The sequence below is a fragment of the Mirounga angustirostris genome, unplaced genomic scaffold (assembly GCF_029215605.1).
Source record: "Mirounga angustirostris isolate CCGP_5_RB_7025 unplaced genomic scaffold, mMirAng1.0.hap1 SCAF_16, whole genome shotgun sequence".
Lineage (NCBI taxonomy): Eukaryota > Metazoa > Chordata > Mammalia > Carnivora > Phocidae > Mirounga > Mirounga angustirostris.
The window spans coordinates 36,356,331-36,382,409 of NW_026991724.1; the positions used below are offsets into that span (position 1 = coordinate 36,356,331).

Genomic DNA, 26,079 nt, shown 5'->3' on the forward strand with positions numbered 1-26,079 from the left:
TACCACTCTCAGTGTTGTCATTTAACTTATAAAATGACTAACAAGAAGTATTGTATTATTTGAAAGTAAAGAATGCTTTTAATTTCCTTGCTTCTAACCTGATTTTTGTGCTATCCCCATGAACTTCTCGGGTCAGCAGTTTTAATTACTTTTAGCTTAGTTTTTTGGTTTTTACTTTTAGTTTTTAATTAGCCGTGCAACAGTTTCACAGCCTTTCAGGATTTTTGTTCAAATAAAGACCCTGCTTTTTTTGGCAGAGGATGTGGGTGTGGGGAGGGAGGCAGAAGGTGGCGAGGTGAATCCTGCTGCTGCAGTTCTCACGCTGTAACTTTTCTCTGGAAGGCTAACTCTTGTCGAGAACTAAGATTTTTCAGTACCAGCATATGTAAGGCCTGCTCCAAGCTGGCCACCCAGGGGATGAACATCAGAAGAGATAGGTGCTGAAAACCTCCCTTTCATGGGAGAGTACAGTGATTTGGTAAAATGCCTTATTTTAAAACAAATTTCTTCTCCGAAAAGGTTTTATGAGGGCAGCCTCCAGAAGGAGCCAGAGAGGTGACCTTATAATTCTGTCAGCTACCGTGTCCTCCTTTGGGGCTTCAGGCTCTTGGGAATGCTATGAATCTTCTCCCCAGAAAAATGTAGTTAGCTATCTTGATCTAGAGCAGCAGTGATAGAAATATTATATGAGCCATATACATAATTTTAAAATTTCTAATAGCCCCTCTAAAAAAACCCTGGTGAAATTAATTTTAATAATTTAACAATAAGATCAAAAACACTTCAATTTGTAATCATCATAAAAACTATTGATATTTTTTTTTCACACAAATCTCCAAAATCTGATATGTATTTTACACTTAAAATACATTTCAATTCAGATACGAGGTTTTCATCAGACATGCTTAGTTTGTATTTAGATTTCATGGAACTTACTGTGGAAAAATATACTCACATACTCAAGTTGTTTGAAACACCTCAAATGTTTTCTAATAATTAGGTATCCATTTTTACATTTAACTTAAATTAAATAAAAATAGGAATTCAGTCCTACAGTTGCATTAGCCACATTTTCAGTGCTTAATAGCCACATGTGGTTAGTGGCTTCTACATTGGACAGGGCGGGTATAGAGAGAATCCTTTACCTATCAGATTTTGTTTTATTTTTCCCCTGTATGCTGTTATTCTTTACCTAGAGTCCCCTCAGGAGAGCTTTGTTTAGGTCAAGCCCACACAAGTGAGAGGTAGTATGATTTTAGCCTCCCTTATCTGAACTTCAAGGGAACTTATTTAAAGCTTTAAATTTTGGGGTATTTTCAGTTCTCTACTTTGCTGGTATTTTTAGATTACAACTGTGCTGGCATCAACTATTTCTAATGGATTTTCCATTTGAATGAATAGTCTTTGGAAACTGCTGAGCAGAGAAACTCTAAAAGGTAGTCAGGACCCACTTTTTTTTACCTGTTAGATTGGTGTGCTTGTGGGGAAAATGGAATTCTTCCACTTTTGATGGGTCTGTATCTAAATAAAAGTCATACCCACACTTTTACCCTGCAATTTCCTTTCTAGAAATTTATCCCTCAGCAATACTTGAACAAGTGGACAGAGTTTTATGCAAAATGTTTACTGTAGCACTCTTGCTAATGGCTGAATGAAAACAACCTCATATGCCTAGCAGTATGATTTTAGTTAAATAAATTTTGCCACATCCATATAGGGAAATACCTTGTAGCTGATAAACAGATCTAGATGTACTGAGAGCCACCTTTTATTACAGGAAAATTATAGAACATATATATAGCATCATCCCATTTGGGGAGAGACATATTCTTATACACGCATTAAAATTTTCTAGGATATGAAAGAAACTTAACAGTAGGGTGTGGAGTGTGGGTGATGGGGAGGAGGGAATTCCACTTTTCACTTTATAACTTCCTGAATAATTGAAATTTTTTTTTTTACAATGAGCATCTATTGCTTTTATAATAAAAAATCAGCCAACACAATGTCACGTGGACATTGTTTTGACCTTGATTTGAGCAAACAAACAATAAAAGAATATTTTAGAGCCCTCCAGGGAAATAAAATGTTAAATTGCATATTTAATAATACATAGAACTTTAGGGGTACCTGCGTGGCACAGTCAGTTAAGTGTCTGACTCTTGGTTTCTGTTTGGGTCATGATCTCAGGGTCCTGGGACGGAGCCCCGTGTCAGGCTTCACACTCAGCAGAGTCTGCTTGAGATTCTCTCTCCCTCTCCCTTTGCCCCTCCCACTCATGCTCTCTCTCTAAAATAAATAAATCTTAAAAAAATAATACATAGAATTTCTATTAATCTTGTGAGTTATGATAATGGCAATGTGGTTATAATGTAGGTTAAATGGCTTCAGGAAAAATGAATACAGCTAAACAAATGTGGCAAAATCTTTGTTAACTGTTGGGTCTGAGTGATTGGTACAGGGTTTCATTATACTGTTCTACACATTCAAAAATTTTCATATAAAAAGTTTTTAAATCAGTTAAATGAACACCATGAGGAGGTGTTAAAGAACTGAGTTTCCACAAAGTCTTTACAGTAGTTCTGAAACATACTCACTGGGTAGTAAGCATCCATCACTGGGAATGGAAATGTGTTGGAAAATTGTTGTCGAAAGAATTGCTTTAAGGCAATCCCCACCCCCGACCCCAATTAACTTAAGAAATAACCACATAAGAAATAACTATGTTTCAGATAATCAAAATAATTACCATCACCCGCTTTTAAGGCATAAAGGGAAAAAAAAGTCACAAACATAACTTCTATTTACTCACATGGAATCAACAGTGAAAAGGCAATCTAAGAAGTGGGAGAAAATATTTGCAAATCATGGATCTGCTAAGAAGTTATTATCTAGACTATATAAAGAATTCCTACAATTCAGCAACAACAAAAATAAACAACCTGATTCAAAAATGGGCAGAAGACTTGGGTAGGCATTTTTCTATAGATGATAAACAAATGGCCAGCAGCACATGAAAAAATGCTCATTAATCATTGCAGAAATGCAAGTAAAGACCAAAATGAGATACCACCTCATATCCATTAGAATAAAAAAACCAGAAAATAAGTGTTCAGAAAATAAGTGTTGGCAAAGATGTGGAGAAATTGAACTCTTGTGTACTGTTGGTGGGAATATAATATAGTGTAGCCCCTATGGAAAACAGTGTGATGGTTCCTCAAAAATTTAAAAATAGCATTAGCACATGATCCAGCAATCCCACTTCTGAGTATATATCCATCAAAAGAATTGAAAGCTCGGTCTCAAAGAGATATTGTACACCCATGTTCATAGCAACATTATTCAGGTGGAAGAGCCAAAAGGTGGAAGCAACCCAAATGTCCACTTACAGATGAATGGATAAACAAAATGTGGTATATCTATACAATGGACTATTATTCAGCCTTAAAAAGGAAGGGAATTCTGACACATGCTACAAGAATGAACCTCAAGGAATAATGCTAAGTGAATAAGCCACTCAAAAAAGACAAATACTGTATGATTCCATTCATATGAGGTACCTATCTAGAATAGACAGATTCAGACATAAACAGTATGGTAATTGCCAGGGGCTGGGGGAGGGAGGTACAGAGTTGTTTTTTGTTTTTTGAGATAGAGAATGAGACAGAGAGAGAGCATGAGAGGGGGAAGGATCAAAGGGAGAAGCAGACTCCCTGCTGAGCAGGGAGCCTGATGCGGGACTCGATCCCAGGACTCCAGGATCATGACCTGAGCCGAAGGCAGTCGCGTAACCAACTGAGCCACCCAGGCGCCCCAGAGAGTTGTTTAATGGCTGCAGTCAGCTATGCAAGATGAAAGAGCTCCAGAGATTGGTTGCATAACAATATGAATGTACTTAACACTACTGAACTGTACACTTAAAAATAGTTAAGATGGCAAATTTTATGTTAGGTGCATTTTACAATTAAAAAAAAAAGTGGGCGATACTAGGGAATCCTGATGCTCGTGGTGTCCGGCCAACTTGGAAGGTGAAGTTTTGTTTCCTGGTTACTTTAGGGTAGTTAACTTTTGAGGTTGCCATAGTTACCGAAACACCAAATTATATAGTTCTCCGCTTCTAAACCTTTAGGTGGTCATGACAATGGACATGAAGTGAGAGGGTGACCTCTGGGCCTCAGCTGTCATTTGTCCTATGCTGGCTTTGGGTGAACCTTCTCAAGTTCCATCTTTGTGTTGAACAACAAGGAAGATAGAAAAGGATCTCTGAGATCATCATTTTCCAGATTTTATTTGACAGAGAGAGACAGCGAGAGAGGGAACACAAGCAGGGGGAGTGGGAGAGGGAGAAGCAGGCTTCCCGTGGAGCAGGGAGCCCGATGCGGGACTCAATCCCAGGACCCCGGGACCATGACCTGAGCCGAAGGCAGACGCTCAACGACTGAGCCACCCAGGCGCCCCAAGAAAAAAAAATCAGGGAGCAAGATGGCGGAGGAGTAGGAGACCTGGATTTCGTCTCCTCTCAGGAATTCAGCTGGATAGGGATCAAACCATTCTGAACACCTACAAACTCAACAGGAGATTGAAGAAAAGAAGAGCAACAACTCTCTCATCAGAAAAGCGACCACTTTCTGGAAGGTCTTTTCTGATTTGTTTAGAGTATATTTTCTGGGGACGTGGTTACTCTGCTAGCATTTTGTTCTCTCATTAATCTATTCTCCTCTGCACAAAATGACAAGACGGAAAAAATCACCTCAACAAAAAGAACAAGAGGTAGTACCGACTGCCAGGGACCTACTCGATACGGACATTAGTACGATGTCAGATCTAGAGTTCAGAATCATCACTTTAAAGATACTAGCTGGGCTTGAAAAAAATATGGAAGTTATTAGAGAAACCCTTTCTGGAGAAGTAAAAGAGCTAAAATCCAACCAAGTAGAAATCAAAAAGGCTATTAATGAGGTGCAATCAAAAATGGGGGTGCTAACTGCTAGAATAAATGAGGCAGAAGAGAGAATCAGTAATATAGAAGATGAAATGATGGAAAATAAAGAAGCTGAGAAAAAGAGAGATAAACAACTACTGGATCACGGGGGCAGAATTCGAGAGATAAGCGATACCATAAGACAAAACAACATTAGAATAATTGGGATCCCAGAAGAAGAAGAAAGAGAGAGAGGGCCAGAAGGTATAATGGAGCAAATTATAGCAGAGAACTTCCCTAATTTGGGGAAAGAAACAGGCATGAAAATCCAGGAAGCACAGAGAACCCCTCTCAAAATCAATAAAAATAGGTCAACTCCCCGACATCTAATAGTAAAACTTACGAGTCTCATAGACAAAGAGAAAATCCTGAAAGCAGCTCGGGAGAAGAGATATGTAACCTACAAGGGTAGAAACATTAGATTGGCAACAGACCTATCCACAGAGACCTGGCAGGCCAGAAAGGACTGGCAGGATATATTCAGAGCACTAAATGAGAAAAATATGCAGCCAAGAATACTCTATCCAGCTAGGCTGTCATTGAAAATGGAAGGAGAGATAAAAAGCTTCCAGGACAAACAAAAACTAAAGGAATTTGCAAACACAAAACCAGCCCTACAGGAAATCTTGAAAGGGGTCCTCTAAGCAAAGAGAGAGCCTAAAAGCAACATAGACCAGAAAGGAACACAGACAATATACGGTAACATTCACCTTACAGGCAATACAATGGCACTAAATTCCTATCTTTCAATAGTTACCCTGAATGTAAATGGGCTAAACGCCGCAATCAAAAGACACAGGCTAACAGACTGGATTAAAAAACAAGAGCCATCGATATGCTGTCTGCAAGAGACTCATTTTAGAACCAAAGACACCCCCAGATTGAAAGTGAGGGGGTGGAAAACCATTTACCATGCTAATGGACACCAAAAGAAAGCTGGGGTGGCAATCCTTATATCAGACAAATTAGATTTTAAACCAAAGACTGTAATAAGAGATGAGGAAGGACACTATATCCTACTTAAAGGATCTATCCAACAAGAAGATCTAACAATTGTAAATATCTATGCCCCTAACATGGGAGCAGCCAATTATATAAGGCAATTAATAACAAAAGCAAAGAAACACATCGACAACAATACAATAATAGTGAGGGACTTTAACATCCCCCTCACTGAAATGGACAGATCGTCTAAGCAAAAGATCAACAAGGAAATAAAGACTTTAAATGACACACTGGACCAAATGGACTTCACAGACCTATTCAGAACATTCCACCCCAAAGCAACAGAATACACATTCTTCTCTAGTGCCCATGGAACATTCTCCAGAATAGATCACATCCTAGGTCATAAATCAGGTCTCAACCGGTACCAAAAGATTGGGATCATTCCCTGCCTATTTTCAGACCACAATGCTTTGAAACTAGAACTCAATCACAAGAGGAAAGTCGGAAAGAACTCAAATACATGGAGGCTAAGGAGCATCCTACTGAAGAATGAATGGGTCAACCAGGAAATTAAAGAAGAATTAAAAAAATACATGGAAACCAATGAAAATGAAAACACAACTGTTCAGAATCTTTGGGATGCAGCAAAGGCAGTCCTAAGAGGAAAGTATATAGCAATACAAGCCTTTCTCAAGAAACAAGAAAGGTCTCAAGTACACAACCTAACCCTACACCTAAAGGAGCTGGAGAAAGAACAGCAAATAAAGCCTAAACCCAGCAGGAGAAGAGAAATCATAAAGATCAGAGCAGAAATCAATGAAATAGGAACTAAAAGAACAGTAGAACAGATCAACGAAACTAGGAGCTGGTTCTTTGAAAGAATTAACAAGATTGATAAACCCCTGGCCAGACTTATCAAAAAGAGAAGAGAAATGACCCAAATCAACAAAATCATGAATGAAAGAGGAGAGATCACAACCAACACCAAAGAAATACAAACAATTATAAGAACGTATTATGAGCAACTCTATGCCAGCAAATTAGATAACCTGGAAGAGATGGATGCATTCCTAGAGATGTATCAACTACCAAAACTGAGCCAGGATGAAATAGAAAACCTGAACAGACCTATAACCACTAAGGAAATTGAAGCAGTCATCAGAAATCTCCCAAAAAACAAAAGCCCAGGGCCAGATGGCTTCCCAGGGGAATTCTACCAAACATTTCAAGAAAAATTAATACCTATTCTTCTGAAACTGTTCCAAAAAATAGAAACGGAAGGAAAACTTCCAAACTAATTTTATGAGGCCACCATTACCTTGATCCCAAAACCAGACAAAGACCCCATCCAAAAGGAGAATGACAGACCAATATCCCTGATGAACATGGATGCAAAAATTCTCACCAAAATACTAGCCAATAGGATCCAACAGTATATTAAAAGGATTATTCACCATGACCAAGTGGGATTTATCCCTGGGCTGCAAGGTTGGTTCAACATCCGCAAATCAATCAATGTGATACAATACATTAACAAAAGAAAGAACAAGAATCATATGATCCTCTCAATAGATGCAGAAAAAGCTTTTGACAAAGTACAGCATCCTTTCTTGATCAAAACTCTTCAGAGTATAGGGATAGAGGGTACATACCTCAATATCATAAAAGCCATCTATGAAAAACCTACAGCAAGTATTATTCTCAATGGGGAAAAACTGAGAGCTTTCCCCCTAAGGTCAGGAACGCGGCAGGGATGTCCACTATCACCACTGCTATTCAACATAGTATTGGAAGTCCTAGCCACAGCAATCAGACAACAAAAAGAAATGAAAGGCATCCAAATTAGAAAAAAGAAGTCAAACTCTCACTCTTTGCAGATGATATGATACTTTATGTGGAAAACCCAAAAGACTCCACCCCAAAACTGCTAGAACTCATACAGGAATTCAGTAAAGTGGCAGGATATAAAATCAATGCACAGAAGTCAGTGGCATTCCTAAACACCAACAACAAGACAGAAGAAAGAGAAATTAAGGAGTCGATCCCATTTACAATTGCACCCAAAACCATAAGATACCTAGGAATAAATCTAACCAAAGAGACAAAGGATCTGTACTCAGAAAACTATAAAATACTCATGAAAGAAATTGAGGAAGACACAAAGAAATGGAAAAACGTTCCATGCTCATGGGTTGGAAGAACAAATATTGTGAAGATGTCAATGCTACCTAGAGCAATCTACACATTCAATGCAATCCCTATCAAAATACCATCCACTTTTTTCAAAGAAATGGAACAAATAATCCTAAAATTTGTATGGAACCAGAAAAGACCCCGCATAGCCAGAGGAATATTGAAAAAGCAAAGCAAAGCCGGCGGCATCACAATTCCGGACTTCCAGCTCTATTACAAAGCTGTCATCATCAAGACAGCATGGTACTCGCACAAAAACAGACACATAGATCAATGGAACAGAATAGAGAGCCCAGAAATGGACCCTCAACTCTATGGTCAACTCATCTTCGACAAAGGAGGAAAGAATGTCCAATGGATCAAAGACAGTCTTTTCAACAAATGGTGTTGGGAAAATTGGATAGCCACATGCAGAAGAATGAAACTGGACCATTTCCTTACACCACACACAAAAATAGACTCCAAATGGTTGAAAGACCTCAATGTGAGACAGGAGTCCATCAAAATCCTAAAGGAGAACACAGGCAGCAACCTCTTTGACCTCAGCCGAAGCAACTTCTTCCTAGAAACATCGCCAAAGGCAAGGGAAGCAAGGGCAAAAATGAACTATTGGGACTTCATCAAGATAAAAAGCTTTTGCAAAGCAAAGGAAACAGTCAACAAAACCAAAAGACAACCGACAGAATGGGAGAAGATATTTGCAAATGACATATCAGATAAAGGGCTAGTATCCAAAATCTATAAAGAACTCATCAAACTCAACACCGAAAGAACAAAGAATCCAATCAAGAAATGGGCAGAAGACATGAACAGACATTTTTCCAAAGAAGACATCCAAATGGCCAACAGACACATGAAAAAGTGCTCAATATCGCTCAGCATCAGGGAAATCCAAATCAAAACCTCAATGAGATACCACCTCACACCAGTCAGAATGGCTAAAATTAACAAGTCAGGAAACGACAGATGTTGGCGGGGATGCGGAGAAAGGGGAACCCTCCTACACTGTTGGTGGGAATGCAAGCTGGTGCAGCCACTCTGGAAAACTGTATGGAGGTTCCTCAAAAAGTTGAAAATAGAGCTACCATATGATCCAGCAATTGCACTAATGGGTATTTACCCCAAAGATACAAAAGTAGGGATCCGAAGGGGTACGTGCACCCCGATGTTTATAGCAGCAATGTCCACAATAGCCAAACTGTGGAAAGAGCCAAGATGTCCATCGACAGATGAATGGATAAAGAAGAGGTGGTATATATATATACAATGGAATATTATGCAGCCACCAAAAGGAATGAGATCTTGCCATTTGCAACGACGTGGATGGAACTGGAGGGTATTATGTTGAGTGAAATAAGTCAAACAGAGAAAGACATGTATCATATGACCTCACTGATATGAGGAATTCTTAATCGCAGGAAACAAACTGAGGGCTGCTGGAGTGGGGGGTGGGGTGGGAGGGATGGGGTGACTGGGTGATAGACACTGGGGAGGGTATGTGCTCTGGTAAGCGCTGTGAATTGTGCAAGACTGTTGAATCTCAGATCTGTACCTCTGAAACAAATAATGCAATATATGTTAAGAAAAAAAAAAAAAGAAGAAGAAGAAGGTAGCGGGAGGGGAAGAATGAAGCGGGGGAAATCGGAGGGGTAGACGAACCATGAGAGATGATGGACTCTGAAAAACAAACAGGGTTCTAGAGGGGAGGGGGGTGGGTATTGAGGACACATTCTGCATGGAGCACTGGGTGTTGTGCACAAACAATGAATCATGGAACACTTCATCTAAAACTAATGATGTAATGTATGGGGATTAACATAAGAATAAAAAATTAAAAAAAAAAAAAGTGAATGTGCCCAATTTTACTTGGTAATGAGTAGATTGCTTTGGCCCAAAGCCAGAAATCTAAATCCTGACACCAAATAAAAAAATTATACACTTTCTTAAAATAAATGAGGAAAAGAGGCACTTGGGTGGCTCAGTTGGTTAAGCGTCCGACTCTTGATTTCAGCTCAGGTCATGATCTCGGGGTTGTGGGATTTAAGCCGGTCCCATTCAGGGATCCACAGAGTCTGCTTGTTCCTCTCCCTCAGCTCCTCCCCCTGCCACCCTCCTCCCCACCACTTGCACTCTCTTTCTCAAATAAATAAAATCTTAATAAAAAAATGAGGAAAAAACTCACTTATCCATTTTAGATCAAAGTAATAACAAGAGCTACTGTTTAGTGAATGCCTTCTCAGTGCCATGTACTTTAGAAATATTACCTTTAATCCTCACAAGGTAGAAAATATCTCTATTTTATAAATGAGGAAACTGAGGCTCTTTAAGGTTTTGAAATTTCCATAGGGTAGAAGTGGCAGAGTCAGAATTTAAATGCACTGTAATTGCTTTCAAAGCTCATGTTCATTCCCCTCTACCATAGGGCTTGCTGGATATTAAGCTTGTGTTGGGATCCTTTGATTGTGGTATTTCTTTCACCTTAGCTGCTAAGTATCTAGAATTAAAAAGGTCAGGGGAAGAAGAGAAATCACTCTTTCAGCACTCCAGGCCTATGCAGCAGGTATTATGCCTTACTTATAGCAGATAAAATGCAACCACTAGTATTACTGATACCATTCTGAAGGTTTTTAAAATTTGGGTGTAGTCTCTTTATTACATTCTTTATGGAAATATTTAATTAGACTATGTATTCTTAATTTTAGTTAAAATCATGCCTGGCATGATGCCTCAGAGCCCCTAGCAACTTATCTTCCACAAAGGCCCTTTCCTATAGTTTTAAAACAAGGAGTATTTAATAAGGTTACATTCTTCAGCATGTGGATTTCAAAAAAAAATAACCCTCAGTCCATCTGACTTTTTAATATGCTGCTAGTGTGTAATTCATTACGTGAGACATTTATATGTAAATTTCTCTCTATATTCTAACATTTGCTAAGTACTTACTTATACCAGGTACTGTGCTAAATGTTTTACATGTATCAACTCAGTCATACCTCCAAATTATTCTATGAAGTAGACACCATTCTGAGTCCTACTTATAGATAGATGAGGCATAAAGAAGTTAACTAATTTGCTCAAGGTCTGACAAGTAGTAAGTGGTTGAGCAGGGTCTTAAACCCAGAAGTCTGATTTGAGAGTGAGTTTGTGGTCTGGTGAGCAGTATGGTTCAGCATATGGCTTTTTTCTACTAGAGTAGACAGTTTTTGGCATAGCAATGACTCCCAAACTGATGACAAGGGCAACCTGAATGCATATAAAAATAACATTTATTAACTTAGGCTGTACCATACACTGATTTAGTCAAACCATGAAACTTACATAAAAACCCAAGTAAAATCCTTAAGACTCCATTCAACCTGAATTTTATATTCTGGATAGGACAGGAAACTATCTTTTGCTTAAAACGAAAGAGCAAAATGGCTTCAATTCCATTTTGTAGGAATGCATACCTGTGGGGAGCCAAGGCCATGCCAACCAGGCACTGTGCCTGACCTAATGAATTTGTTGCCCATGTCACCAGCCAGCCTGCCGCCAAGAGCTCAGCTGCAGTGCTCGCTTCTTTGCTATTAAGGCAACAGCCTTAGGATCCTTGTTATAAAAGTTCAAACAAAATTCCCAAGCTCTCACATCTTCATTGAGGTGGCAGATGTACTGTTGGTTTGCAACCCAAGGTAGTCTAGAAGCTGCAATCACTCTGTTGTGCCTTTTGTGCTTTGGCAGCATTTTCCAAAATTTTCCTTTTCCATTCTTCATAATCCTGTGTCAGATCGTCATCTTCTTGCAGTTTATGTGAGCTTTCTACTACCTTTTCTGTTTCTGTAAGAGAAAATTTTCAAAAGTGTTTCAAAATTCTTATGCTGACAAGTAAACAAGTAAACTTGTTTGAAGGATCTAATTAGTTAATTAAAAATAGGGACTATCATGCTGAAATGAAAAGTGGAAATAGCAGCTAACACATCAGTTTTTTGCTCTTATACCCCAAGCACTCCACAACGTCCTGTAAGTAGTTAGCATTTATCAAGCACTTATCCTGTGCTTCGAGGCACTGTACCAATCACTTCAATAGCATCATCTCATTCAACCCTCACCACAATTCTATGAAGTGGGTGCTAATATTAATCACAACTTTATAGATTAGGAAATGAGGCTTACAGAAATTAAGTGACTTTCCTAAGTTATGGAGCCAGTGGGTGGTAAAGTAGGATTTGAACCTAAGCAGTCTGGCTTTAGATGTGTTCTTATAGTATTTCTTTTTTCTTACATAGTATTTCTGTTAACTTCTGTAAATGACTGCTTGGAAAACTGGTCTTATCAAATGATTGTCTTGATTTATTTAAAACCTGACTCTTGTCAGGCAAGTAGCACAGGACTAGTCACTGCAGGAAACCCACTGTACACCTAATCCCATTGCACTAATTTCAAAGTCTGTCCAGTGTTAGTACGCCTTACCCTTTGCTAGAGGTTCAGCCATTGTCTTCTTTTTCTTCTGTGGTGGAGCAGCTGAATCTCCAGCCTCTCCTTAAGGAAAAAAACATGTGTCATCAGGGCTAAATTTTCTCCTATTCTCAATTTTTGTAGTTGGGTTTATTTTGGATCACCAAAAAAAAAAAAAAAAAAAATTAGACACCTTGACTGACCAAATACAAGGATAAGGAGAAGGCAAATGATCTCGCCCTTCTCTTCCTTGGTTTCTCTTGTCAGACTTAAGAATCTTTTCTATTCTAGTTTATGTATATGGAGGCTGGCATTTAACATTGGAGCATGTTAACAGAGAATCTGTTTTTTCAGGCATGGAGTCATACAGTCACAGGTGTTTTAAAGGTTATTAAGCTACTTTACTTGAAAAACAAAAAAATCTCTCACTAAAAACTTACCTGGTCTTACATTAAATACAGAATTCAGAAAGCGGCCATTTTGCAAGTTTGAAAATATTAAGACTTTTACCAGCTGGCTTACATTTTCAGATGACACATTCTTGAAATATGGAATGAATACTCACTATCAGCCTGCTGCCCAATCTTCTCTAATTGTTTACATAGTCGATCAAATATGGCTTTTTTTACACCAGATGTAGCTACCATTTTATTTTTATCCACCTTTAGCTTTAGAATCCTACAAAAGAATTTGACAAATTACTGTTTTTAAGACCAATATAGTTATCTTCTCTGGCCAACCAAATTATTAACTTACTTCCTTTCCACCCATGCTTTATGAAGAGTTCCCAACTGTTTAGTTTCCCCTTTATTCCAAACATATATTATTAGCTATAACTATGTAAACTTGTCTTTTAAAGCTATTTAGTTTATTGGACTGAGTCAAAATATACATGAGATCTGCTATGTAATGAAAGGGGCGCATAGAAGACATTTCTCTTGAAGCTCTAGTGCTTCATGCCTCAAATAATTCTTTCTTAGTGAATCTCAGATGTTAATGATTTGCTGAACTACTTACCACTCCATAACAACTACTAATGAAATATACAAAACAGACTTCTTATTTAGGATAATAGATCAAGTCAAACCTTTCTTTGCTCAGTGTAATTTGGTTTCAAAAGTGGGGTTACTTGTCAATATTGTTTTTTCCAATAGCAGCCATACTCCTTCTCTCTATACACATATCTTTGTTGAATCAAAGGGACATTTTCTATGAATGCCAATTAATCGCTCCTAAGTATGTGGCTAATAGAGCTAAACAACCAAAATTAGAGGCTGGGTAGTAATAAACCCAGTCTTTAAGGGCCAACTACATTTTATTTTCTTTTTTTAGAGATTTTATTTATTTATTTGACAGAGAGAGAGACAGCACAAACAGGGGGGAGCAGCAAGCAGAGGGAGAGGGAGAAGCAGGCTCCCTGCGGAGCAGGGAGCCGGATGTGGGGCTCAATCCCAGGACCCTGGAATCGTGACCTGAGCTGAAGGCAGATGCTTAATTCTCTGAGCCTCCCAGGCACCCCCACCTTTTATTTTATTAAGGAGTTTTCCAGCAAGATAAAACAAGACAACTTTAGAAAAAAATAACAATTATTAATAATTCCAAGGTAACATTTCGGTATGCACAAAGATAACCCCAAATTTTAAGATCCAGATGTAAATATTTATCATTGGTGTTTTGTAAATTATTTGAAAAAACAGTTGCAATCAGTACTTTAAAAAAATGTATGACTGGAAAAATCACAAACCACAGATTCAATGACAGATTTCATCACTTAAAAAAGGTGGAGCCTGGGGGTGCTTGGCTGGCTCAGATGAAGAGCATGTGACTCTTGATCTTGGGGTTGTGAGTTCGAGCCTTATGTTGGGTGTATAGATTACTAAAGAAAATAAAAAACTTAAAACAAAACAAAACAAAACAAAAAAGGTGGACCCTGAAAACAGAATACCCTGCTTATATATATAGCTGCCATTTGGCAAGTAGACTTCTGGCAATAGGGGTTCCAAATTGTCAGCTATATTGTGGGATAAACAGAACCTGGTCACTCGGCCACTATTTCTAACATTATTTATATGGGAAAACATGCTCTGAGTTGAAATAAACTGTAATTAGAAGCCCTCTTTGGGAATGGGAAATCTATTTGTAAATTGTGGACTTTCCTCAAGGTTAAAAGGCACACTTACTTGCATGCTGACAGTAATGCAGCAGTGGTGAAAAGTGGCCTGGATAAGTCGAGATCCAACTGCTGTGTTTGTGGAAGACTGGATTCATAGCTAAGGGAAAGCGGTATTTGCAGAATTATTTGTTAAAAAATATTATTTCAAAGAGACTGAAAATGTAAATCAGAATTTGTAAGCTATTTAAATGTACAAGATAATGCATTATGTCACCTTACCATATTAGTTATTTTTTAAGACTGAAAACAGGACATTAGATAATTCTGCTTTATGTATCAGTATAAATTTTCAATTAAGGTTCTTTATGCTTCATACCTTTGCAATATCTTTGAAGCCATGTTCACTGCTTCTGTACAGCTAAACTGTACAGCTAGGTCTCTTATTCCAATATTTGATTTCAGGCCCAGTAAACACTCAAAAGATTTAAGACAGCTCTGATACATCTTCTTGTTCAAACCAGAAAGTTTAATTAAATAAGCCTTTGAAAGAAAAAAATGCACTAATCATAAAAATTATAATCATAATCATTCTATATATTGGTGCCCTTAAACACTTGTTTAGTAAGTCAACTTTTCAAAATTAATTAATTCTGTGGCAAGTGGCTCTACCTAAAAGTTTAGCTTCATTTAGTCAAAAGTCAGTAATCACGTCAGGCAGAGCTGAGCACTGCTCTCAAGGGGCTCACAATAGACAGTCATGCATAAGCACAGATAATTTTTTTTTAAATAAATGTTAATATTTTATTATTATTATTATTTTTATTCTTATGTTAATCCCCATACATTACATCATTAGTTTTAGATGAAGTGTTCCATGATTCATTGTTTGTGCACAACACCCAGTGCTCCATGCAGAATGTGCCCTCCTCAATACCCACCACCAGGCTAACCCATCCTCCCACCCCCCTCCCCTCTAGAACCCTCAGTTTGTTTTTCAGAGTCCATCGTCTCTCATGGTTCATCTACCCCTCCGATTTCCCCCACTTCATTCTTCCCCTCCCGCTACCTTCTTCTTCTTCTTCTTTTTTTTTTTTCCTTAACATATATTGCATTATTTGTTTCAGAGGTACAGATCTGAGATTCAACAGTCTTGCACAATTCACAGCGCTTACCAGAGCACATACCCTCCCCAGTGTCTATCACCCAGTCACCCCATCCCTCCCACCCCACCTCCCACTCCAGCAACCTTCAGTTTGTTTCCTACAATTAAGAATTCCTATCAGTGAGATCATGATACATGTCTTTCTCTGTTTGACTTATTTCACTCAACATAATACCCTCCAGTTCCATCCACGTCATTGCAAATGGCAAGATCTCATTCCTTATGATGGCTGCATAATATTCTATTGTATATATATACCACCTCTTCTTTATCCATTCATCTGTCGATGGACATCTTGGCTCTTTCCACAGTTTGGCTATTGTGGACATTGCTGCTATAAACATCGGGGTGCACGTACCCCTTCGGATCCCTACTTTTGTATCTTTGGGGTAAATACCCATTAGTGCAATTGCTGGATCATATGGTAGCTCTATTTTCAACTTTTTGAGGAACCTCCATACAGTTTTCCAGAGTGGCTGCACCAGCTTGCATTCCCACCAACAGTGTAGGAGGGTTCCCCTTTCTCCGCATCCCCGCCAACATCTGTCATTTCCTGACTTGTTAATTTTAGCCATTCTGACTGGTGTGAGGTGGTATCTCATTGAGGTTTTGATTTGGATTTCCCTGATGCCGAGCGATATTGAGCACTTTTTCATGGAGCACAGATAATTTAAAAAACAACAAGTGTTACTATAGCCAAGCTGTGAATAAAAACACAGGAGACACATACATGGTCACCTGTTTTTCAAGGAAAATGCCAATGTGTAATTCACTGGGAAAAGGAAGGAGGGAAGTAGCGGGAGTGGAGGTGGGAAGGATGAGTGTGTGGAGGGGAAAGGGAGAGAGGGAAACTGGGAAACAGGAGGATCAACAACTGAGGGAAAGCAACACTGCCTGGGAGAGTCAAGGAAAGCTTCATAAAGGATATAACAACAAGGCAGAGTCATGTAAGACAAATAGAAGCTTATCAGAAAAGAAATGCAGATAAAAAAAAAATGCATTTGCAAAGCTGTAAATCATTAAAGTGAATGGTCTGTTAAGTAAATAGTGTAGCTTGAGGTTAGTGTTCAAGAGAAGCTGGAGAATTTGACAGTAATGGGGAGCCAACCCATTGGGAGCTAACGGTGTTTTTAATACCATCATTATGTGATATGTACTGTTAAGTGTGTTACATATAGTATATGGTTTAATCCTCACAATCTAGTGAAATGCATATTCTTATCCCCACTTTATGAATGAGAAAACGAAGCTCACAGAGCTAGTAACTGGTGGTATTGAAATCTGGTCTCAACATCGAACTCTTCCTGACTCCTAGCTTGTGCGCTCAACCACTGTGATACTAGAAGAAAAACACACATCGGTTTTAAAGCATGCACTTCAGGAGGATGCTAGCAGTGGCATAAAAGATGGTCTTGAGTAAAGAAAGAGGTGGCCAAGAAAACTAGATAGTAAAGGAAATTTTCTGCAACTCGACAAAAATGATTTTAAAGTTCATCTAGAATAATCATATATGACAATAGCCAGGAAAATTCTAAAACACAAAAGTTTTGAGTGTAGTCCAACCAGAAATTAAAATGTTGTAGAGGATTATTTAGACATTCAATGTGACGTACTTACTCTGTCCAAGGGGCACTTCATACAGGCAGCTGCAAGGTCCAGGCACATGACTGCACTGCTGGTTTCTGTGGTATGTGCAGATAGGCCACTACAGTTCACCTGGGACAGTCGCAAGTACTCCTCTGCTTTCCTGGTTATAAAGGCAACATGCTCATTGAAACTCTTTTCCAGAAGTTTGTTCAACACTTTGGTAAACAATGAATACAGCAGTGGATTTCATTCTGGGCCTAACTCCTATGCAAGTTTATGTGGGGGTGGGAATGAAAGGTACATCCTTTGGAGTTGTGGGACAATGTTTTCTAAGACAGAACCAGCCCTGACTTCAGACTCCACTGTGCTCAAGTACTTTTAAGCAAAAGTGAGTTCAATTTCTTACAACAAAACACACCTGCTTTCATCCTTCCATTACTGGGACAAACATGAACTTATCAGAGACGCTGGCAGTTACACCAGGGTTCCTTCTTTTTACCCCTTCCTTTAAATCAGTGATACCAAACTTTAATGTACAAGACAATCACCTTGGGGCTTGTGAAAACAGATTGCTGGGTCCTATCCTCAGAGTTTCTGATCAGTAGGCCTGAAGTGGGACCCAAGAATTTGCATTTTTGCATTTTTAACGAGTGCCAAGACGATAGTGATGTTGCTGGTCCAGGAACCCCATTTCGAGAACGGCTGTTCTAAATGATTACGGAGTTCAGGTCTTACTTCAACTCTTTCAACAAGTGCTTTCCTTCCCTTCCCTCACTTAACTGAGCAGCAAGCCATTGGGCCTAGTCTTGCTCTTCACACTTCAGCCACAATAGCTTTATTTCTAACCCTGGATTATGCAAAGGGCTTATGCACAAGCTGTTGTCTCAGTTTGGGCCGCTCTTCCCACATCTTCCCATGGCTGGCACGTTCTATCAGTCGGGTCTCAGCACAAGGGGCAGCCCTTCCGAGGCCTTTCTAAGATTTTTTTTTTTTTCAAATTTTTATTTAAATTCTAGTTAGTTAACATGCATCTAGGATGTTGTTGTTTTTAATGACAAGCAGCCGCCAGGGCGCGCTCTGTGCTCCTCCCTCCCTCGACTCGGCACACCACGGTTTCGTTTTCCTCCTAGTTCTCGCCGTCATACAGTGACCTCCAAGGAGGTCTGCACCCCGCCTGTGTGGTTCACCGCTGTAAACAGTCCGTCAGCAAGTATCTGCGGAACGACCAAAGATCGACTTTCCCCGTCCCACCACCGTGCATCCCACAGAGCCAGTTGTTCCCAAGGACGTCTACAATCGCCCCGTCTTGCCAGTTGATATAAGCCCACTGCTGGGAAGTTCTTGAGATAGGGCCTAATGCCACCCGGCTCCAGCGTCCCCCCTCACTCGGCGCCGCCGCCCGACTCGCGGGCCTCGCCTGAGGACAGTCCAAGGCCGCTGAGGTGTACGCCACCAGACCCACCTCAGCACATCTGGCTCGGCAATACCCAAGCGCGCCGCTAAACGCCGGATCAGCCCAGACTCCATGGCGCGGAAGACGACTCGCGCGAGCCGCTGCAACGCGACGAAACCCGCGCGCAAACGCCGCGTCCGCCAGTGAGGGCCAGACCCCACCCCTCTGCTGCATCTGGATTGGTTGGGACGAGAAGTCGCGCTCGCTCCACAAATCAAGCCTCCTCTTCCTTTTGCTCATGCGCACCACCACTGCACACTCCTGGGCCGGTGAACAGTCCTGCTCCCCCTCCTTCCATTTCTCCCGTCTTGACAAATTCCTCAAACGATGCCTTTACTTCCTGCTGGCTCCTTCCTACCACCAAGAGATACCCTGCTACTCTGCACTTTTCTGCCCTCTCACACTGTGGAGAGACTGGCTGGCACCCAGGTCCGTCAGTCCACCGATAAGTGGCAAGAGCCAATAAACACGCGAGACTTGAGTTCCTAGAAGCGGGCCAATCGAGGAGCGGCCTGCGGGGGTCCGAGGGCGGGGCTAAAGAGGGCGGGGTTTGAAGAGGCCGCAGCGTCACCTGACCACGCGAGGCTCCGCGCCGGGTGGGTGCTGCTTGCTGCAGGCTTAGGAGAGTCGCCATGGTGAGTGTTGAGGGGCGGCGAGCCCCGGGCCGATCCCTCTCCCAAGCCCTGCGCTTTCCCACTGCCCTGGAGCGTTACGGGCGGAGTTGGTGCCCCGCAGCCCGATCAGGGCTAAGACCAGCCGGGCTTGGCCTGCGGGTTGAGGACAGGCCGGGGAAGGCCGCAGGCGGGCTGATCCGAGATCGGGGTGGGCGGTGGCTCCTGATAGCGGCGGTTGCCCAGGAATGGGATGGCCTTTCTGAGGGGGTGTCTCGGCCTGTAGGCTCTGAACTCCGTGGAGGCCTGCCGCCGCCTCTGATGGAGTCGGCCACCACCGCGCCTTGAGGGGACGGGTCTGAGAGTCAGGCTGGGTCGGGGGCGTGCGAAGGGCCTGAGACTCGGGGTGGCGTCGGGACCCGCCCAGAGGTTGCTCTCTCGCTGGCGTGCGTTTCCACCTTCGTGCCTGATAGTGCTCTATTGGCCCCACGCCCTTTTCTTGTGCAAGAAATACCTACTGGAGGGTCCAAATGGTGCCCTGCTCTTTTTCGGCCTCATAGCCCCGTTCCATTGCGCTGTTTGTCAGCGAATTCTAGGGACTCGCTTACGTGAATTTCCTGGAAGGACGCATGCTGTCTGATATCCATTAATTCTGATAGAGAGAAAGGAGACTTTTTGTTTCCTTTAATATTTGTTCATTGGACACCCTGGCTCTCTTACATGTCTCCCCATTGATGAAATCCAAGTATTTTATTTGCTGGAAGTAGGCCTTCGTTCTTGTTAGCGCCTCTTCGTGATGGCAGCAAATCGCGGTGTGGCTGTTGGCCAGTAAACTTGAACTTCCTCAAAATGTGAATCCATGTGCCTAGTTTTCACAAAGGCAAGTTGTCACTTGCATTTCATTAGCTTTTGACATAGTCTGCAGTGTATAAATAATGTTTTTGAATGTTGGTGTGCTCTATGGCAATTTTAATTCTCTCATTATTTACTTCATGTAGACAGGTTTCTTTAAATCTGTAAGCCTGGAAACAGGCCTCACTTTAGATGTGTTAATGCCAGAAAGTAGGATTAAATGTTTGACATGTACTACTTTAATATACTGTATTGCCATACAAGATGATTTTGTTTATTTCCCAGAATTTTTACTATTGGGAAGTGATACAAGGACAGTGTAAAAATTTAACTAGGGTTTGTCTGTTTCTCTGCGTTTATGAATTGATATTTACAGTGTTTTATAATGGAAAGCACTTAGTTGGGGATCTGCTATACATCTTGGTTCTGTGCTAGATGAACCAGTTTGGAGCAGTGAGCAGGACACACAGTCTTGTCCTCATGAACATTTTTGAGAAAGGAAACTTGGGTATCAGTCTTGTCACAGTCACTGTTTCTATGACTTGGGCAAGTCATTCAGTCTTGAGTCTCACTTTTGCATCCGAAAGTTTTTTTGTTTTTTAGATTTTATTTATTTTTGCTTCTTTGGCACTTCCCAGTCCTAAAATTCTGGGATCCAATTCAATTCATCAAGCATCTTGTATGCCTTCTAATATCATGGACTGCTGGGCACTAGAAACAAACATAGTCCTTGCTGTCAAATGCTTAAGAGTCTAAGGGGGAGATATGCTTGTGGAACTTAATGTAATACAGTCTGAGGATTGCTTTATTAGCACTGTCAGCTCAGTGTTGTGGGGTCATGGAGGGAGAAAGGGGGCTTGAAAAAGACTACAGAAAGTAACATGTGAACTGATACAGGGAGGAAGATAAGCAGAAATTCTCCAGGTGGAGGGGCGCCTAGGTGGCTCAGTTGTTTAAGCATCTGCCTTTGGCTCAGGTCATGATCTGGGGGTCCTGGGATTGCGCTCTAAGTTGGGCTCCCTGCTCAGTGGAGAGTCTGCTTCTCCCTCTTCCCCTACCCCTGCTTGTGTCGCTCTCTCAAATAAATAAATAAAATTAAAAAAAAAAAAATTCTCCAGGTGGAGAAGAAAAAGTGTTGCCAGTAGATGAAGCTGGGAGAAGTGAATATTCACGGTGTGTACCAGCATAGAATTCCTGGGGAAATGTATTGGTAAATGAAGTTGGAGCCAGTTTAGTGTTCAAATTATATGTTCCCAAGCCCTCATCATCCTTAATGCTCCCTACTTCAATTGTAATTTTGTGGCTTACAATTTTAAAAATAGTATTTTCATTAAATGTGATGAAATTCTGTGTCTTTGTGAGATTGGTTATTTTTGTTTTATAGTTGATTTACATTGTGTTGTTAGATTATATCTGCAGCATATCAGTGAAGAGATGGATCAACAAATGAGTTGCTAGGATGGGTGGAGATAATTGTTTGTATCTGAGGGGGCATAATAATAATGGTAACACTTATAAAGTGTTACTAAGTGCTAGGCATGTTCTGAGCTCTATCTGTGTCATTTCGTTTATTCCTCATAAGTACTCTTATTGTCCCTTTTTAATAGAAGAGGAAACGAATGCACATTGTTGGAATGGAGAGTAGTTTTATAACTGATCTGTCCATGATGGATCACTTTCTCTGAACCTTACAATGATACAGACTTAGGAGGACTGTTTGTCCTAGGTCTCAAGCTAAAGTGAGCCTAGTTACAAATGTTAATTTGATCTTGATTCTTTAGTGTTTCCATTTTTCTCTCATCCATGTAACTGATAAGTACAAAGTCATTTGTAAATGGAGAACTACTTCCATAAGTGAGGAGACGTTGATTACCTGGCTTGTGTTTAATGATAGCATGTTCATAACAGTTCTTACTGTTTTTGCTTTATGTGACAATTCCCAGGAAGGACATCAAGACACTCCCTTAGAATAGCCACATAATGGCTACATTTGCATAACTACATTGTCTCGGGAGTGATATCTAAAAATACATTTCTTTATTGGTTAAGCGGCTGCCTTCGGCTTGGGTCATGATCCCAGGGTCCTGGGATCGACTTCCACATCGGGCTCCTTGCTCAGCAGGGAGCCTCCTTCTCCCTCTCTCTCCCTCTGCTTGTGCTCTCTCTGTCAGATAAATAAAAATTTAAAAATAAATAAATAATTAATTAAAATTCATTTCTTTATCATAGCTTTAGTTCTTCATTTGTAGCCTACCTTGTAATAAGTCTGTAATTTTCTATATTTTGTATTTGTTTCTATTTTAAACCCAGTTGATACAAAATAGAGTTCTGCTAAGGTTTTGTTTATAGATCACTGAATCTACTGGATTCTATACAAATATTTTTAGAATTGTTTGCAGTCTCTTTGTTTTTGTTTGTTTGTTTTGTTTTTTAGATTTTATTTATTTATTTGCCAGAGAGAGAGAGAGAGAACACGTGAGCACAAGCAGGGGGAGCTGCAGGCAGAGGGAGAAGTAGGCTCCCCACTGAGCAAGGAGCCCGATGCGGCACTCGATCCCAGGACCCTTGGGATCATGACCTGAGCTGAAGGCAGATGCTTAACCAACTGAGCCACCCAGGCATCTCTGTAGTCTCTTTGTAACTACAGTTTTATTTGCTATATTAATGTTATTATACACAATAGCCAAAAGGTGGAAGCAACCCAAGTATCCCATCAATAGAAGAATAGATAAACAAAATATGGTATATAGATATGATGGAATATTATTCAGCCTTAAAAAGAAAGGAAATTCTGACAAATGCTACAACATGGATAAACCTTGAAGACATTATGCTAAGTTGAAATGGCCAGATACAAAAGAGTATGATTCTACTTGTATGAGGTACCTAGAGAAGTCAGACTGATAGAGACAGACTCATAGAGAAAGTTGCCTGGGGTAGCAGTAGATAATGGCTGGTTATTGTTTTATGGGTATAGAGTTTCCTTTGGGAACGATGAAAGAATACTTGGAGATGGATGGTGGTGATGACCGTACAACAATGTGAATGTACTTAATGCCACTGAACTGCACATTTAAAAATGGTTAAAATGGGGCACCTGGGTGGCTCAGTCGTTAAGCATCTGCCTTCGGCTCAGGTAATGATCCCAGGGTCCTGGGATTGAGCCCTGCATCAGGCTCCCTGCTCAGCTGGAAGCCTGCTTCTCCCTCTCCCACTCCCCCTGCTTCTGTTCCCTCTGTCTTTGTCAAATAAATAAAAATCTTTAAAAAAATAAAAATAAAAAATGGTTAAAATGGCAAATTATATGTTACATATATTTTACCACAATAACTATAAAAATTTCCTGATTTATCTCTAAGTTGGTCATCTGAACTTAATGAAATCCATTGATTCTAATAATTGTTAAATCTATTGCATCTAGAGATAAAAAGCCAAAAAAATCCAAGCCATAGCTTGGTGTCACTGAAGTTCTCAGAGGACTAGCCCAGGATGGGTAGTGAATTTCATTAAGTCAGAATCCTCAGATGCTGGTGTTGTCTTTGCCTCTGAAACCAACATTTTACACTTGGTAGTTCTGCTGTATAAATTAAGGTTCCCTTTAAGTTTAGTTTAAAAGTCATAACTTTTTCTTTGAAATTTGTATATGTTTGTGAAGAAGCGTGGTCATAGGGAAGCACAGGTTACTAGATTTGCTATAGGAAAAAAATAGAGATGCTTGGCATTTCGTATTATTAATTTTTTTCTCTTTCCAAAGTTAGACCAAGAAGTTTTCCATTTTTATAAGTGATTCTAATTAAAAAATGGGTTTTATGTGGTTTTTGTTAATCTCAAATTCAGTGCTGTTTTGTCTTAGATAATAAAACAGACCAGATTTAACTTTTAGGTTTATGGGTAAGTCTTTGCCTTCCTCCTTTCCATTTCATTGTATAAGAGGCATTTTACCTTTAAACATTTTTTTAAGTTGAAATTCATATAACGTAAGATTAGCCATTTTATTTATTTATTTATTTATTTATTTATTTATTTATTTATTTATTTATTTTAGAGGAGGTAGAGAATATTGGGGGAGGGGCAGAGGGGAAGAGAGAATCTTCAAGCAGACTCCCCGCTGATCATGGAGCTCAACTCAGGGCTTGATCCCAGGACCCTGATATCATGACCTGAACTGAAGTCAAGAGCTGGCTGCTCAACCGTCTGAGCCACCCAGGCGCCCAAGATTAACCATTTTTTTTTTTTTTTTAAGATTTATTTATTTGACAGAGAGAGAGACCGCGAGAGCAGGAACACAAGCAGGGGGAGTGGGAGAGGGAGAAGCAGGCTTCCTGCGGAGCAGGGAGCCCGATGCGGGGCTCAATCCCAGGACCCCGGGATCATGACCTGAGCCGAAGGCAGACGCTTAACGACTGAGCCACCCAGGCGCCCCCCAAGATTAACCATTTTAAAGTGAACAATTCAGTGGCATTTAATACATTTGCAGTGTTATACAACCACCATTTCTGTCCAGTTCCAAAACATTTTTATCACTTCCAAAGGAAAACTTGTATTCATTAAGTAGTTATTCCCCCATTCTCTCTTCTGGTAACCACAAGTCTGCTTTCTGTTTCTATGGATAATTTGCCTGTTCTGGATATTTCATATGGACTCATACAATACATGGTCTTTTGTGTCTGGTTTCTTTCACTTAGCATAATGTTTTTTAGTTTCATTCACATCACATATATCACTACTTTGTTCCTTTTTATGATTGAATAATATTCCAGTATACGTATTTATATATGTGTATACCACAAGTTAGCCATTCATCTGTTGATTCTTTTTTTTAAGATTTTATTTATTTATTTGAGAGTGAGAGAGAATGAGTGGGGGGAGGGACAGAGAGAAGCAGACTCCCTGCTGAGCAGGGAGCCTGATGCGGGGCTTGATCCCTGAGGTCATGACCTGAACTAAAGGTAGATACTTAACTGATTGAGCCACCCAGGCACCCCCATCTGTTGATTCTTTAGCCATTTTTTATTAAATATATAACCTAAACATTCTAAAACCAGCTCATTCGTTCATACAGTGATCATGTGTCAGGCAATGTGTTGGGTCCCGAGGACATCAAAATGACCATTATTTATAATTACAATATAATGCATACTGCAGTAGAGGTGTAAACACAGTGTTTATACATGTGAAGGATGGAGTGGTTAATTCTGTTTGACCAGTAGATCTAATTAATTTTGCAAGCAGGGTTTTGTTGATAACAGAGGGAGGCATATCTAGATATATTTTGTCCATTACAGCTGTAGATTTTTCTATTTGAAATGATAAGGTAGGTACTTGAGGAGAGTACTCCTTATGGTCTACTATCAGTCACTAATAATAATTTCAGCTATTTTATTTCTAAGTTCTTTAGTCTTTTGTGGCATATTGCCTGAGAAGGTCATTGTTTGATAAACTGGTTTCTTGATCTAAGACTAGACTAAAATGCAGATGAAAAGTAGTATAGAGGAGAAAAAGGCTTTTAGAGATTTGGGTGAGACTATACATATCATAAGGATTAGATTGGTTATATGGCTATATTCTGTTGTTGGATTCAGACTAACACCACATGTTTTTTTAGGCCAACCTGCTACAAGAATGTTGAGTCATTTTCTGAGAGAGTAGAGATTCTCTACCCATTACTGTTCCCTTTCAGCATTATTTTTTTTTAAAATATTTTATTTATTTATTTGAGAGAGAGAGAGAATGAGAGACAGAGAG

The 26,079-nt window shown here is 40.0% G+C and overlaps 2 protein-coding genes across 2 annotated transcripts in view; one reads left to right on the top strand and one right to left on the bottom strand.

Annotated features, from left to right (window-relative positions):
• Nucleotides 1–11,370: 11,370 nt before the first annotated feature.
• On the bottom strand, nucleotides 11,371–19,104 carry ORC6 (origin recognition complex subunit 6). Its single transcript, XM_064581537.1, has 7 exons — nucleotides 18,881–19,104; nucleotides 17,449–17,578; nucleotides 15,046–15,209; nucleotides 14,737–14,826; nucleotides 13,122–13,234; nucleotides 12,572–12,640; nucleotides 11,371–11,938 (listed from the first exon to the last, which is right to left on the bottom strand). Exons 1-7 carry the CDS (start codon nucleotides 18,943–18,945, stop codon nucleotides 11,799–11,801), a joined length of 771 nt encoding a protein of 256 aa, XP_064437607.1. The 5' UTR covers nucleotides 18,946–19,104; the 3' UTR covers nucleotides 11,371–11,798.
• Nucleotides 19,105–19,403: 299 nt separating this feature from the next.
• VPS35 (VPS35 retromer complex component) overlaps nucleotides 19,404–26,079 on the top strand; it is a 28,371-nt gene continuing 21,695 nt past the window's right edge. Inside the window, exon 1 of the mRNA XM_045891170.3 lies at nucleotides 19,404–19,506. Coding sequence (XP_045747126.1) covers nucleotides 19,504–19,506 — 3 coding nt within the window. The 5' untranslated portion in view covers nucleotides 19,404–19,503. The remainder of the gene's footprint in view (nucleotides 19,507–26,079) is intronic.

Excerpts from the sequence above, each read along its gene's own strand:
- ORC6 (XM_064581537.1), bottom strand. The coding sequence starts at position 18,945 with ATGGAGTCTGGGCTGATCCGGCGTTTAGCGGCGCGCTTGGGTATTGCC. Across the intron at positions 15,210-17,448 it reads TGAAGTGCCCCTTGGACAGA|GCTTATTTAATTAAACTTTC; the intron begins GTAAGTACGTCA and ends TTTCTTTCAAAG. Across the intron at positions 11,939-12,571 it reads GGCTGAACCTCTAGCAAAGG|AAACAGAAAAGGTAGTAGAA; the intron begins GTAAGGCGTACT and ends TTTCTCTTACAG.